A 16322-nucleotide genomic window follows, 5' to 3' on the forward strand; every position below is an offset into this window, starting at 1 on the left:
TATGTCTAAACCAAGTATTTGTAATAAACAGACCCCTTTCTAAGCATAGACCAACTAATTTATCTCCGTTATAGTTTGTTCTTGGATCCCCAAAATGACCTATAACTCTTTCTGTATCCTGATTTTGGATGCCCATCCATCCGTTCATGTCTCCTATTAGAATTATTCTTTCCCCATGTTCGCAAAGATTTATTGTGTCATTTAAAGTGTCCTAGACGGCTTCTTTTACTTCTCTGGGATCACTATCAACTGGCGCGTAGCATGCTATGATAAATAGTCTTCTGATTCCTACTTTCATTCTAGCCCACATCAGTCTGGGAGATACGAAATCATGGTCTCCGGATCGCTGCTTTGCTCCTTCATTCAAAATCAGACCTACTCCTTGTCTACCATGTGATTCACTGTCTACTCCTGACCATATTTCAAATTCGCCTTTCAACGCGCCGTTTTTTCATGTCTTTAGTTTCGTATCCCTTTTTCTTTATTTCAGGCACACATAAAATATCTAGTTTCCTCACTCCATAGTTTCACGCAATTCTTTTACCTTGAGATCATTTACCCCCCTAGCATTCCAAACATTCTGTCTCCATTCGTCGCCTGAAACATGACCTTTAGATTTTCCGTGTGCAAGCCTTTTGTCAATTAAAGTTCCAGTCCTCTCCGAGGCTATTTTGTAGTTTGTATTATTCATTGTTTAGATTATACGCCCAACTATCACCTTTATGCAATAAGTTTATTTTCTGAGTCGAAATCATGTCAAAGTTATGTAGCAAATCGTCATGTGGTGGAGATTGTAGTTATGACGTCAGTCCCAACAAACTTCAGTTAATAAGGGAGGGTTGAGTGAGGGGGGGGGGAGAAATGGAACCGAGAGAGTCGTCTAAATAAGAAAAGAGGGGAAACAATAGGAGAAAGCCTGTCATTTCCCAGGAAACACGTTCTGTAAATGTTCCAGATCAAAAAAGGAACTGCGTTCTATAACAGTTGTTACAAGATGATGAGAGAACTGTTCTAGAACAAAAAGGAAACAGTGTTCTAGATCTAGAACACTGTGAAAAAATTGTGACTGAACTATTCTATAAAAAAAAGGTAACAGTGTTCGAGAATACTGTGACAAATCTGTGACGCTCTATAATTTTTGTTTCAAGTTTATTCTAAAACTGTGCCGTAACAGTGTTATATAAAAGATCTAGAACCCTGATACAAGTGTGTTCTCTAAGAAAGAATTAGGAACAAAGATTAGATCGCTAACAATATGGTCGAGCTGACCCTTGCGAATATCCCGAATGTGGATATCTCAGACGTATAATTTTTGTTGGTCGGGACTGCTTACGCGCTATCCCGGATAAAAATATATCCATGGTGATATCAAAATTTCCGCTTCGCAGGGTATTCCGGCGGGTTATCCCTGAAATGACCCGGGATAGTAATGGGGTCAAATCGAATATCCCGCGATATCCTATTGATGTGAGGGGTACATAACTTTGTTCCATATTTGATAAATAACAGTTCTAGAACTTTTATCGAATTGTTATAGAACTGTTATAGAATTGTCCTACATTTTTTACCATGCAGCGCATCAAAGTTCTAGAATTGTTCTAGAAATATTACAGATCGGTTGTCACAACGTTATAGATCTGTTAAAATTTTGTTATACAGATCATATGTCACAGAATTGTTCTGATGTAGGGAGGATGCCATAGTTACTCGCATGTTCGTAACCTGTTCTAGAATACGTTCTTTTTTGTTCTTAAACAGTTACAAATATTTTCAGTAACCATGTTTGCTGGGTTCTCTTTACGTTTTATGATTAATTTCGTAGATGAAAATTCTCTTTACAGGAACCTCGAAGAATCCCACACATGTTTCTGTACACGAACCTGCAAAGGAACCTGTATGCAGGCTAACCTTTGAATGATCCTGTACAGGTACCTTCATATAGTTAATTAAGATGTGGGATATATACAGGGACCTATACTCGATCGCCTCAAATTACTTTGAAAATGAACCTGTACAGGATTATGGAAAGGTTCCTTTATCGTTACAGGTTCCTCTCCGGGTTCATGTACAGGTTTCGTGTGCAGATTCGTGTAGAAGAACATGTACAGGATCCCCCGAGGACCCTATACAGGAATTTAATTCAATTAATTTGGTTTTAGCTCCCACAGGATTCGACTACGCGTAGTGGACCTTGGGCTCAAGTTGAAAAGTGTGCATATCAGCCAAATGACAACTCAATTCACACTCGGGTTGTCTTCAACGACTTGTCAGTTTCAGGACTAGTCTCCTTAGTTCCACGTGATTATCGAGCTAACTTTCCGTCAGAATCTTGCAGAATGACTTTAAGACTGAGACGTGCTGGTATTGAATTTTACACGAGTCCCATAGCTCGAGGGCGGGGAACAATGCGTATTCGAACTGAATCTAGTTTCATGGAACCAAGATTTGCTTCGATTTATGCATATGGATGTCGGCCTACTACTAGGGTTGACAAGCAAATTAAAAGACAGGATAAATTGCCACCGCATCAGAAACCGGATGACGAGGTAAAACACTCTGTGGAACTATTTTATTGATTCAGATCGACGAATAGGTTCCTTTTCTTAACCAGATATCATTTTTCTGGCAGCTCAAAAAAGAACCCGATTTTTTCCCCTTTTCAAACATTTTTTGGGGTTATTTCAAATTTAAACGTTTAATATTGTACTAATTTAAAGCATCCTAAGTTAGATAAAGTCAAAGGCGATCAATAGCGAATTCTCAACCAAATACTTAAATTTTGAACAAAATAGTGGAATTTTCAAGATAAAAAAACGAGATTTCTAGAAAAGAGTTAAATTTTCAAACAAAAAATTATATTTTCAACCAAATAATTATATTTTCAACCATAAAGTCAAATTTTTAACCAAAATATTAATTATCTACGAAAAAGATGAATTTTCAAGAAAATATATATACAATTTTAATAAAATATTTGCATTTTCTACCAAGCACACTGCTTGTTTGTTTTTTTTTTTACCAAAAAAAGGCGAAATTGTGAACGAAATACATACATTTCTAACAAAAAAGTTGAATTTTCAACTAAAAAGGTTAATTTTCTACCAAAAAAGACGAATTTTCAACAAATTACATCAATATTCAACTAAATAGTTCAATGTTTAAAATAAAAAATGTAAAGTTCAACAAAAAATCAATTTTTAATTAAATAATTAAATTTTAAGTTAAAAAATTTGTTTTTAAATCACAAAATAAATTTTCAACAAAGTATATAAGTTTAAATCAAACAGTTGAATTTATAACCTCCGAGATTAATTTTCTTCTAAAAGACGAATTTTCAGCAAAATGTATACATTTAAAAAAAAACAGTTGAATTTTCAAACAATAAGATTAATTTTACCCCGAAAATACGTTTTTCAATAAATAACATAAATTTTCAACCAAAAATGTAATCGTTTAATTCTCATCAAAGAACATTTTTAATAGAAAAATCTTCTACAAAACAGTTTAATATTCTACCAAACTCTTGAATTTTTAAGACAAAAAGACGAATTTTCTACACAAAACAGTTACATTTTTAATCCGAAAATATAAAGATCAACAAAAAGAGTTATTTTTTTATTAAATAGTTCAATTTTAAGTTTAAAAAAATAGTTTCAACTAAGAATTTTTTTATTTTAACAAAAAGGAATTTAAATAAAAATAAGAAACAATTGAATTAAACAAAAATACGACTTTTCAACACAATTGTTGAATCCTTAACCAAAAAAGGCAATTTTTTAACTAAACAGTTATATTTAAAAAAAAAGATTTTCTACCAAAATACACGAATTTTCAACCAAAAAGATTATTTTCTAACGAAAAATACGAATTTAAACCTAACACTAAAATTTGTTGTCTAAAAAAGATCACTTTTTAAACGAAAATGCAGTAGTTAAATTTTCTTTGAAAACCAGTAAATTTAAACTTAGAAAAGTGATTTTTTTAGCAAAACTGGCGAATTTTCAACCTAAAATTATGAATTTTCAAACACAATAATACTGAACTTTTTAAAAAACGGATGAAGTTTCTAAAAAATTGTTGAATTTTCAATTGAAAGTCGACTTTTCCATTAACAATTGATATTTTTAGAAAAAAGTTAATTTTCAACGAAAATTATGAATTTTATTTTGAAATTGTTCAAGGTTATGAAATTAAAGTTGTCTTATTTGTAAATTAGAATTTGAAATTATTAAATTTTGGACAGTTTCGATGTAATTATTTTTCTACCAAAATTTTTCAACCCGAAATTATACAATTTTGTATGATTACAGATAAGAGCGTCATAAACTCTCGTTTAAAACTGAAATATTATTGAATTTTATTATCAAGATAGAGCAATTGAAATGATCTCATGTGCCAATTTTTAATTTAAAATGTATTTATTTAACTCTTCTAGGCTTCAGTTTTCAAATTGCAAAATTTTAAACAATTTGAGTTTGAAGCAAAAGTTTGGAATTCTCTAATCTCAACATTTTTTTACTTAGATATTTGATTATTTATCTGTGAATTTTATTGATTGATATTTATTATGGATTTGATTTCGATGTGATTATCTAGATATTGATTTTTTTTAATTTGTACGTTGTCTATTTCAAATTGTTCCTTACAATTTAAAAAAAAATTTAATTCTGAAAATTATTGAACTATTCATGATGGATTTTAATTATTTTAAAAACGTATAATTCATAACATTTAACCTAAAAGTTATACGATTTTCAATGTTCCAAAGTATCAATAGGAATTAAAGTAATAATAAACTCTCTTTTTTAATTTTTGAACCTTTGAGCGTTTAAAATTAAAATAACCAATCATTTTGAATGTTTTAATTTAATCTTATTCAATACTTTTAATGAATTTTTTACAAGATAGATACAATCTCAACCAAAAAGATGAACTTTCAACAAACAAAAATCCTTTTTCTATCCAAAAATACAACTTTCTAACAAAATAGATGAACTTTCTACCAAAAAGTTAAATATTCAACGACCAAAATTAATTTTCTAACCAAAAAGACAAGTTTTGAAAAAAATAGATGAATTTTCTACCAAATAGTTGAACTCTTAACTCATGCAATACACAGGATAAAGATTTAACCAAACATGGAACATTTAAATTTTTAGATAAAAAAAAATATTTTTAAATAAAACAATGGTTTTTCAATAAAGTTGTTAAATTTTTAACCAAAATTATCAATTTTCGACAAAGAAGATTAATTTTTTACCAAAGATTTTGAACTTAGAGTAAAATACATCAATTTTCAACAAAATTATTTAATTTTAAAGTTAAAAAGGCGAATTATCTACAATAAAGTTTATTTTTGAACCCAAAAATATGATTTTTCAACCGAAAAATTTAATTTTCAAGCTAAAAGTTGATTTTTTTTGCAAAACAATAGAATGTTCTATCAAAACAGTTTAATTTTGGATATAATACATGAATTTTCAACCAAATTATTTCATTTTAAAGACGAAAAGACGAATTATTGACTTTTAAAGCCAGAAAGATTAATTTTCTAAAAAGCAGTAGAATTTTCTACCAAAAAATATGACTTGTGAACAAAATGTATGAATTTTAAACATAATGATTTAATTTTAAAGACAAAAAGACGAATTATTTACAATACAGTCGAATTTTAAACCCAAAAATATTATTTTTTAATTGGAAACTTTTTATTTTCTACCAAATTGTTGAATTTTCAAGTCAAAAAGATGAATTTGCTACAAAGAGTAGAATCTTCTACTAATAAAGATGAATTTTTAACAAAATTATTTCATTTTAAAAACAAAAACACGAATTATCTACAAAAAAAAGATGAAATTTCAACCCAAAAATATGCTTTTTAACCGAAAAATTAAATTTTTATACAAAATAGTTTAATTGTCTACAAAACTAATTTTCAACCGAATAGTTGAATTTTTTAAATAAAATTATTGAATTTTCAAGACCAAAGTATCATTTTTCTACAAAACAGTATAATTTTTAACATAAAACTTCATGTAAAAGCAAACAGTAGAATTTTCTAAAAAAAAAAATGAATTTTTAACTAAATTCATGAATTTTTGACAAAAAAATTTAATTTTAAAGACAAATGATTTACAATCAAGTCGAATTTTGAATTAAAAAATATGATTTTTCAACTGACAAGTTTAAATTTCTACCAGATTGTTGAATTTTAAAGTCAAAAAGAGGAATTTCCTACAGAACGGTGGAATGTTCTACTAAAAAAAGATAAATTTTTAACAAAAGACATGAATTTTCAATCCAAAAATATGATTGGTCCACCGTAAAGTTTAACTCCCTATAAAACGTTTTAATTTTATACCAAATTGATTTTCTACCAAATAGTTGCATTTTTTTAACAAAATTGTTGAATTTTCAAGACAAAAGGATCAATTTTCTACAAAACAATATCATTTTTAATATAAAAGTTCATTTTAAAACAAATACTTGAATTTTAAACTATAATTATGAATCCTTAATAAAAAAAATTAATATTTTTTACAAATCAGGTCAACTTTAAGTTAAATAATTTACTTTTTAACAAGATACACGAATTTTCAACCAAACATGAAACGAATTTTCATCAAAATATTCAAATCTTCAACCCAAGAGATTAATCTTTAATTTAAAAAAACGATTTTTAACAAGTAGTTTAATTTTTGATACAAAATATGACTTTTTAACAATACAGTGGCATTTTCAACGAAATATTTAAATTTTCAACCAAATAATAGAATTTTTAACCAAATAATCTGAATTCCTAACCAAAAATATAATAGTAGCCTTTTCAATAAAAAAAAAGAACTTTTGCTCAAAAATAGAGTTGGATTTTCTTATTGGGCTGTTACCAATCATAGTTTAACCTCCCATCCCCTTAACCCTTTCCGGCATACATTTTCTAGGGAAACGAGTTTTCATGAAAATTGGTACATAGGAGTTTGTGGGGTTGCTGATTACGAATCTGAACTCAGATTTTGAAAATTCAAAATGGCGGGTCCAATATGGCGGCTAACGTTTGGCATATTATTTTATTTGTCTGAAAATTGGAATACGGGGGTTTTTGGGATCATTGATCGCGAATCTGAACTCAGATTTAGAAAATTCAAAATGGTGGATCCAATATGGCGACTTAAATTTGGAATATTTTTGGATTTTTTTTTTAGAATTGGTATACAGGGTTTTTTTGGAGTCGCTAATCACGAATCCGAACTCAGATTTTTAAAATTCAACATGGCGGGCCAAAAGTCAAAATATTTGTAAATTGTTCTTTTAAAGTTGGCACAGGCAGGGGTCGCTGATTTTGAATCTGTATTCAAAATGACAAATATTTAGAATATTACCGTTTGAAAAAATATACACCTACTCACCTAAAACATGGATTAGTACCAATTTTCTGAATTTTCAAAATCTAAATTCAGATTCGTGATCAGTGACTCTAAAAATCCTTGTGCACTCATTTTTAAAAAAAATCCAGAAAACTTTATTATTTTGACCGCCATATTGTATACGTCATTTTGGATTTTCAAAGTCTGTTTTCAGATTCGTGATCCACAACCCCAAAAACCTCTGTATACCAATTTTCAGAAAAAAATCCAAAAATATTCTAAGTTTCGGGCGCCATTTTGTATCCAACATTTTAAATTTTCAAAATCTCAATTCATATTCGTAATCACTGACCCCAAAAAACCCTGTATACCAATTTTCAGATAAAATCCAAAAATATTCCCAATTTCGGCAGCCATATTGGATCCGTCATTTTGAATTTTCAAAATCTGAGTCCAGATTCGTATTCAGCGACCTCAGAAACCCTTCGCACAAAAATTTCAATTTTCTATCATCCTGCGAGCATGAAATTAAAAAAAAAACCTGTGTAAAATCCAATAAAAACTACTCTAAAAGCGCAACAAATGATATGAAAAAAGGTGGGAATACGGTATTCCCACCATGCCGCAAAGGGTTTAAACTAATAAGGTAATTTATCGAAAGTAGCGCATGGTTAATTTTTCTTTCAGGACTACACCGCTGCATCACACTCTAAAAAATTATGATCTTTTTCACAGGTAATTCCCATAGCAACAGCCACAAGTTACGACGCAGCAGAACCGCGCGAGTTGGTAGGTGTCGCAAACGAAGAAGATATTGCAATAGTTAACGAAAGTCGTCAATCTCGAGCGTTATATGCCCCTGATGCTCGGTTAGGAATCTGGCGGAAGAGTAAGTGGATTACGAGGGCAGATAATCGTAAAAGGAGATCAGTGGACAATCTTCTCTCTCATAATTTAGAACTACCTAACAGTAATATCAATAAAACGAGCATCGACAATCACACTGAAAACCGACCACAAATAGGAAATCCTCAACCAACAAGTATCTACCAAACCACAACAACTTTGAGCCAAACTCAGCTTGCTCAAAATTTATCTGATGGAACCGAAGTCGAGAAGTCTTCGGAAGTGATCACCCCAAATGATTTTGTAGCGGCTCTAGCTAAAAAACGGGCTGGTAGGCTAAAAACGGATCCCTTCAATTTGACGACTGATGGAAATTTGACTCAAATTCCAAGATGGAAAGCAGATTCGCCTGAAAAGACGGATAAGGACGGCCAGAAGGAAGAAATCGAGGTTCCACAAAAGGAGACTCCGCGGGAAACGAGAGAGATTCTTGATGAGCAACTTGCTGATAATTTGGAAGGGCTTAGTCGGGACTGGCAGTCGAGAGAGAATGTGGCTAGAGAAATGGAGGATGTGTTTCTGCGAGGAGCGAGTCAAGCTTTAACTCAATATATTGAAAAGCAATTGCACCCAGCTATCAAAGAAACCCTTATGCTCTCCATGGGTTATACCATAAGCTACGGCTGAAGATGAAGAACAGTAAGATGATTTTAGGATGATGAGTTGGTTGACTTTACACATGACCTAAAATGAAACCGTGGCCAGTCACTATTAATAATGGGCGATCCACGACTTGTTCTCATAACTGTTTTAGGACTAGTCATGGACCCTTGATAACATATTGTTAGTAATATGTATGCAATAATCGAGAAGATGGCAGTGAGGTTAATTACTTCTGCAATTTCGTGTACACTCTCTCGAAAATCTCTTGCAATCCCATGCACCTTTTGCAAACCCACGCACCTTTTGCAAACCCACGCACCTTTTGCAAACCCACGCACCTTCTGCAAGCCCAAGCACATTCTTCAAACCCATATAGCTTTTGCAATCCCATGCACCTTTTGCAAATCCATGCAACTTTATGCCTCCTACCTTGTGAGCCCTCCTTACGAAAAAATTGTAAGGAAAATTCAAAATAGGTCAATAATGATTTTCCTATCATGAATTTCTTATAATTTTTTCGCGATTCTTGAAAAACTATTATAGCAAACAATTATAAGAAAATCAGAATAGAAATTAAGAGTATTAAAAATTATAAGAGAATTTATGGAGAAAAAAATATTTCTAGGGATTAAAAGTTTTTTCTAGATATTTTTAATGAATACCTGAGCTTAATTCAAATCATATTTAAGGAATTTTGAGGTATTCTAAAGGATTTTAAGGCATATATAAAATTTTAAGACATACATAAAATTTTAAGATACTTGAAATAATTTTTAGAATGTCTAAAGATTTCCAAGGATTTTCAAAAACCAGATTTAAAGGATTTTATTGAATCTCCGAAAATTTTAACCATTTTTTATTTTAAATCTTCAAAATTGAATAATTTTCCATTTCAAATCTTTTAAATTGAATCAATTTTAATATAAAATATTAAAAATTGAATCATTTTACATTTAAAATCCTGAACATTTTTTAAATTAAACAATTTTAACTCTTCAAAATTGAATAATAAACAATTTTTATGTTTAAATTGAATAATATTCAATTTTATGCCTATAAAGTTGAATAATTTTCCATTTTTAATGTTAAAATTGGAATAATTTTCAATTTTAAATCTTCAAAATCCAATAATTTGCAATTTTAAATCTTAAAAATTGAATAATTTGAGAATTAAAAAACTGAATAAATTTCAATATAAAATCTACAAAATCGAATAATATTCAAATTGAAACCATTAAAATTCAATAATTTTCAACTTGAAATCATCAATATTGAATAAATTTCTATTGCAAATCTTTAAAATTAAATTTATTATTCCAAAAAACGTTTAAAATCACATAATTTTAAGCTGTAAAAATTCCAAATTAATGAATATTCAAGTATTAATCCTGAAAACAGAATTTTAAACTGCAAATCGTAATAATAAATCTTGAAAATGAAATCATTTTTATTCTACTTTTTCGAAATTGTAGAATTTTCCCTTGTAAATCTTCAAAATTGAACTATTTCAACAAATATTTCAAAATTGCATACATTTAAAATATAAATCATGAATTGAAGAATCTTCAGTTCAAAATATAAAAAATGGAAGATTCCAAGAGATATACAAAATTTAAAGAGATTTCAAAGAATTTTTAGAATGTTCAAAGATTTCAAAATATTTCTAGAAAACTTTGGTAAATAAATGAAATTTCAATGAGTTTCAAAGGATTCTGATCGATTTTAAAGATTTTAAGGAATTTTAAGGTATTTCAAGGAATTTCACAAGATTCAAAGGATTTTATTAAATCTCCGAAGATTTGAACTATTTTTTATTTTAAATCTTCAAAATTGAATAATTTTCAATTTTAAATCTTCTAAATTGAATCAATTTCAATTCAAAATATTAAAAATTTAATAATTTCACATTTTAAATCCTCTAAATTGACAAATTAACCATTTTTTAAATTCAATCATTCTAACTATTCAAACTTTAATAATAAACATTTTTTATCTTAAAAATTGAATATTCAATGTTATGCGTTTAAAATTGAATAATTTCCAATTTTCAATCTTAAAGATGGAATAAACTTTAATTTTAAATCTTCAAAATGTAATAATTTGCCATTTTAAATCTTCAAAATTGATTAATTTGAGATTTAAAAATTGAATAAATGTAAATTTTAAATCTTCAAAATTTAACCATTATTTACTTTAGATTTTCAAAACTGAATAAAATTCAATTGTAAATCTTCAAAATAGAATAATCTTAAGTAATCAAAATTAAATAAATTTCAATATCAAATATTAAAAATTGAAGAATATTCAATTTGAAATCATTAAAATTCAATAATTTTCAACTTTAAATTTCCAATATTTTATCAATTTTAATCTTAAAATAAATAAATTTCCATTGTAAGTCTTTAAAATTAAACTAAATATAAAAAAAAGTTGAAATTACATAATTTTAAGTTGTAAACATTCCAAATGAATGAATCTTCAATAATAAATCTTAAAAATAGAAGAATTTTAAATTGCAAATCGTTTAAGTTGATGAATTTTCAATTGCAAATGCTCAAAATTATACTCAATATTTTTGTACTATTTATTCCAATGATAAAATCCATAAGAATTAAATTTAAATAAATGTAAATAAATTGAAAACATTTTTTTTAAATTAACTGACTTCAGTAATTTTTAAATAAGCTTCGAAAAATTCAACAGAATTCACAAGAATTTAGGGTTAATTGATCAGAATTCAGAGTGAATTTCAAATCTTTGAAACCTTACTAATTTTGTATAAAAAAATGTACTAATGACTACAAAAAATTCAAGGTTAATTCAAAAGAAGTCAAATCATTCGAAATTTTAAAATAAAAAAACCCATTAAATTTCCGTAACATTTGAGTGAATTTAGAGGAGTTGAAGGGAAAATGAGAGGAATTCGATAAAACTCTTAAAATATCAAACTGCATTTAAAAAACAATAAAGTGAATGTAAAGCAATTCAAAAATATGGAAAAATGCATTGAATAGTGCAAGAAATTTCTTGAAATCTTTGTAAACCTACGAAATCCCTCACTTTTTGTGAAGAAATAATTCGAAATAGATTAAAATATTATAAAATCCCATTAAATTACATAAAATCTGATGATACTTCTTGAAATCCTGGAAAGTGTATTAAGATAGCTTAAGTGTTTTTAAAATCCTTTAAAATCCACGGAAATATTATAAAACCCCTTGAAATCTTTTAAAATATCCTACAATATTTCCGCCTTTAAAATCTCTTCAAACTATTAAAATATATTTAAAATTCTGGGGATCGTTCAAAATTTCCAAAAATATAAAAAATCCTTTAATATCTTCTGAAATCCCTTTGAACTTTTTCAAGCGTTTCAAAATGGCTGGGAATTTTTACAACACCCTCAAATATTTCAAATAATTTTAAATCTCATCACATTACTGATATCAATTAAAATTCACTTTGTAAATTTTTTAAATAATCTAAATTAGAAGAAGTCAAGTAATACAAAAAACTGAAGTGAATTCATAAAATTCGAGAGAATTCCAAAGATCTTTAAAATCCATTAAAATATTTAAAAATTCCGTGAAATTCTGATATATTTTCTAAAATCCTGAAAAATATATTAAAGTACATTAAGAGTTTTAAAATCCCTTAAAATCCTCGGAAATCTTATTTTAAAAAAACAAGAAATCATTTTAAATATTTTAAAATTTTATAGTTCCTGTAAGAAATCCTAAAAAATTCTTTATCACAAAATATTTTAAACGCCTTAAAACTATTTAAAATTAGGGAAATTAATTTTTTAAATTCCTTGGAATCTTTTTAAATTCTCTCAAATATTTCCAATTAAAATCTCTTGAAAATGCATTTGAAGTTTTAAAAATACTATGAAATATTTCAACAGAATTCGAAACAATTCAACAACAGTTATAGACTCAAATTGAATAGTGATTAACTCATAAGTTAATTTATTGAATGAAAAGTTACTAAAGAGATCTTTTCATTTAAAACAGTAACTAATTTTTACAAAATTCCTCACTCTTGGAAGCTTTGATCTTTTTATAATTTTTTTTTTAATTTTGCAATCTAGTGTACACCAAAAATCCGAGTAATTAACCCTTCAGTGCAACATAAAGTTTTTGCTTTCAAAAAGCAAGGTGAAGTTTTTTTAAACATTTGACTCGGCGTATTTATTATAAATATTGTCTTCTGCTGTAAATACATAATTCATAAATATTCGAGCTCTCTCAGTGCGAATAAATATTTTAAAGAGAGTATATTTATTGCCACAAGTGTAAATTGTGAATAATAAAACTTTTTTTGCTCAAAAAGCATATCATTTGTTTAACTTTCTTTCAGAGCATCTAATGATCCTTATATTTAAATAATTACAGGGTGGCCGTTTTATTCGAAGAAAAAAATTCCCGGTCATTTCACGGTTTTTGCCCGGTTCTCAAACATTTTTAATGGTCAATGAAATTTAAAAAATCGAACTCTATTCTAAAAACATTTTTTCATTGAAAGCAATAAACAATAAATTAAATTTATACGTATGAAATGTAAAGTACTAACACTTTTCAATTTTAACTTTTTTTTATGAAATGCAGATAAACTGCAATGAACTTTAAAAATGTTCAAAATTATATATGTTTAAGTAATTTTGAGCTAGAAAAATTAAAAAATTTTAAATAATTTTTTTTTAAATTAACAATTTTTTAAATTAGAAGTTAAATTACTTTCATTTTAAATAGTTTAAGCATCCTTCAAAAACTTCAAAAATTGATTTCAAATCATTGAGAAATCTAGAAGTAGTTTTATATTTTTCCAAATTTAAAATCATTGTTGAAATTTTTGAAACGTTTATAAATATTTTTAAGTGAATTGAATTTTTGCTACAACTTTTAGAAAATCCTGAAAATTAAACAAAAAATCCTTCAAATTTGAATTTATAAATAACAATAGGAATACTTATTATTTGTAGAGAAAATTAGAGTAATCTTAAGAGATATTTAAAAGTTTTAAAAATATCAAAATTAAATTTAGAACTTGAAACGATTTCAAATAATTTACACGAAGTTTGTGACCCGAAAAAATGGGGCTATTCCTACCGAAATTTTGGCCGAATTTCAAACAAAATTCAGATTTTTGCAGATTTCAACCAAAAAATTTAGAAACTTTTTTAAAATTGTGAAAGGCTTAAAAAGAATAAAAACATTTTTTCAAGATTCCTAGGAAAATTGAAAATGATTTTTCATTTTGAAGAGTTATTGTAATAGAAAATTTAAAAAGATTTTAAGAGATTTCCAAAATGATCCAAACCCTGGTAGATTTTAAGTATTTTTTTTTAATTTACAGGATTTTTCAAAAGTTGTAGGAAAAATTCGGTTAATTTTAAAATTTATTTGGAAGTTCTAAACAAAAATGTTAACACACTTCTTTTCAATTACTTGGAGACATTTCCAGTTTTTAATTAATTTTGAATCTTTTCAAAACTATGAAATATCTCTTAAAATTTCTCAAATCTTTTTCACAAATAATAAGTGTTCAATTGCTATTTATACTACAAAATTTAATAATTTCATTTACAAATTAAACATTTTTTAAACAGAACGATTCAAATTGTAACGTTAAAAGTTTAAGAGCTCTTCGAAATTCTACAGATTCAAAGCATTCTATGTAAAACAGTGAAATTTTTAATGAATTTAGAATCATTTTGTCAAATCAATTATTGTTCAGTTTTTTATACTTTAATTATTCACAAAATTGTAGAAATCAAACTCGGGCAAATTTTGCTTCTGAAAATTCGTAAAATTCCCGGTCAAGGAATAACAGGGTGGCCGTTTTAATCGACGAAATAAATTCCCGGTCATTTCCCGGGGTTTTTCCGTTTTTATCTCGTTTCGCAAAAATTTTTCACGGTCAATGAAATTTAAAAAATGGAACTCTAAAGCTACAAAACTTTCCACTTGAGGTAATAAAAACTGAGCTTTAAATAAAGGCAGTCAAAGTGGAACTGTTAAATTTTGAACTTTTAATATTGAAATTTAAAAGTTTTTAATTAAAAAATTTTATATTCAAAAGCTCAATTATTTACGCATATAAAATTGAAAGTACTAACATTTTTTAATATAAAAAATATAAAACCAAGTTATCATTTTCAATTATCTAAATTAAAAAATCAATCAATGAACTTTAAAATTTTCAAAATTATATAGTTTTAAGGAATTTTAAGCTAAAACATCAAATATTGAAAAATTGAAAAAAAATATTAACTGAACACTTCTTAAATTAGAAGTTCAATTATTTTATTTTTAAATAGTTTGAACATCCTTGGAAAACTTCAAATTTTTATTTCAAAATCTTGAAAAATCGAGAAGTTGTTTTAAATTGGTTTTAAATTTAAAATTATTTTGGAAATTTTTTCAAAACTTCTAAATATCTGTCAAAATGAATTTTAAACAGAAAGCAGATTTTAAACAAACAAAAAAATTATTCTTTTCAAGAATTGTGAAAGGCTTCCAAAGAATAAAAACATTTTCTTAAGATTCCTAGGAAAATTAAAAATAACTTCATTTTGTAAAATTATTTTAAGAGAATATTTAAAAAGTTTTTCAAAGATTTAAACAAAATTTTCAAAAAATATTCTAGAAGATTTTAATAAAACTTTCTAAAATTTGCATGATAATTTTTAATCTTTTTCAAACTCCTAAATATCTCTTCAAATTATTCAAATTGTTTCTACAAAATGTTCATTTGTAAATTATACATTAAAATTTAAAAATTTCACTCACAAATTAAGCATTTTTTCAAGTACAACAATTAAAATGAAAACGTTCAAAGTTTAAAGGCTCTTCGAAATTTTAACGATTCCAGGTTTTCTATGTCAAACAATTCAATTTCAATTCAATTTCAATTAGTTTATAAACTTTCAGTCACACGTTCACATTTTTTTAATGACTTAGACTTTCAAATTGAAACCGTTTACGTTTTAACGTTGAAAACTGAAAATTCTTAAATTTTGAACTGGTTTAAAATAATTTTTGTTCACTTTTTATTACTTAAAGTACAAATAAATGTAAAGAATTGAATTGTTTATTAAATAAAAATGTTTTTTATCAAAAATTTTCAATATCCTTTAATTAAAAATGTAAGCTTAGAAATAAAAGTATTAAATGGAAAATTTTTTAAGTAAAATAATTTTAAATTACGCATTGAAAGCTAAATAATAGCATAATTGAAAAACATAACAAATCCACTAATTATTTAAAAGCTGTTAAAATCAAAAAGAAAATACCTGGTCCAGCGGCCACCGTGAATTAGAGGTAATATTGATTTAAAAAATACTAAATAAGTATTGATCTCTATTTACTCAAATTATGCTTTATTATATTCATAGAAAAAATAATTAATCTGTTTATATTATTTCTCACATCATTAAAAATAATG

General features: G+C 26.8%; 1 protein-coding gene and 1 pseudogene across 1 annotated transcript in view; both read left to right on the forward strand.

Moving 5' to 3' along the window:
• The window catches only part of LOC117171482, a 30770-nt gene extending 21206 nt beyond the window's left edge, over positions 1-9564 (forward strand). The window contains exons 3-4 of the mRNA XM_033358838.1: positions 2160-2546; positions 8100-9564. Of these exons, the coding sequence (XP_033214729.1) occupies positions 2160-2546; positions 8100-8897 (1185 nt within the window). The 3' untranslated portion in view covers positions 8898-9564. The remainder of the gene's footprint in view (positions 1-2159; positions 2547-8099) is intronic.
• Positions 1201-1345, forward strand: LOC117172216 (annotated as a pseudogene).
• Positions 9565-16322: the final 6758 nt, after the last annotated feature.

Source organism: Belonocnema kinseyi, chromosome 4, assembly GCF_010883055.1.
Source record: "Belonocnema kinseyi isolate 2016_QV_RU_SX_M_011 chromosome 4, B_treatae_v1, whole genome shotgun sequence".
Classification (NCBI taxonomy): Eukaryota; Metazoa; Arthropoda; class Insecta; order Hymenoptera; family Cynipidae; genus Belonocnema; species Belonocnema kinseyi.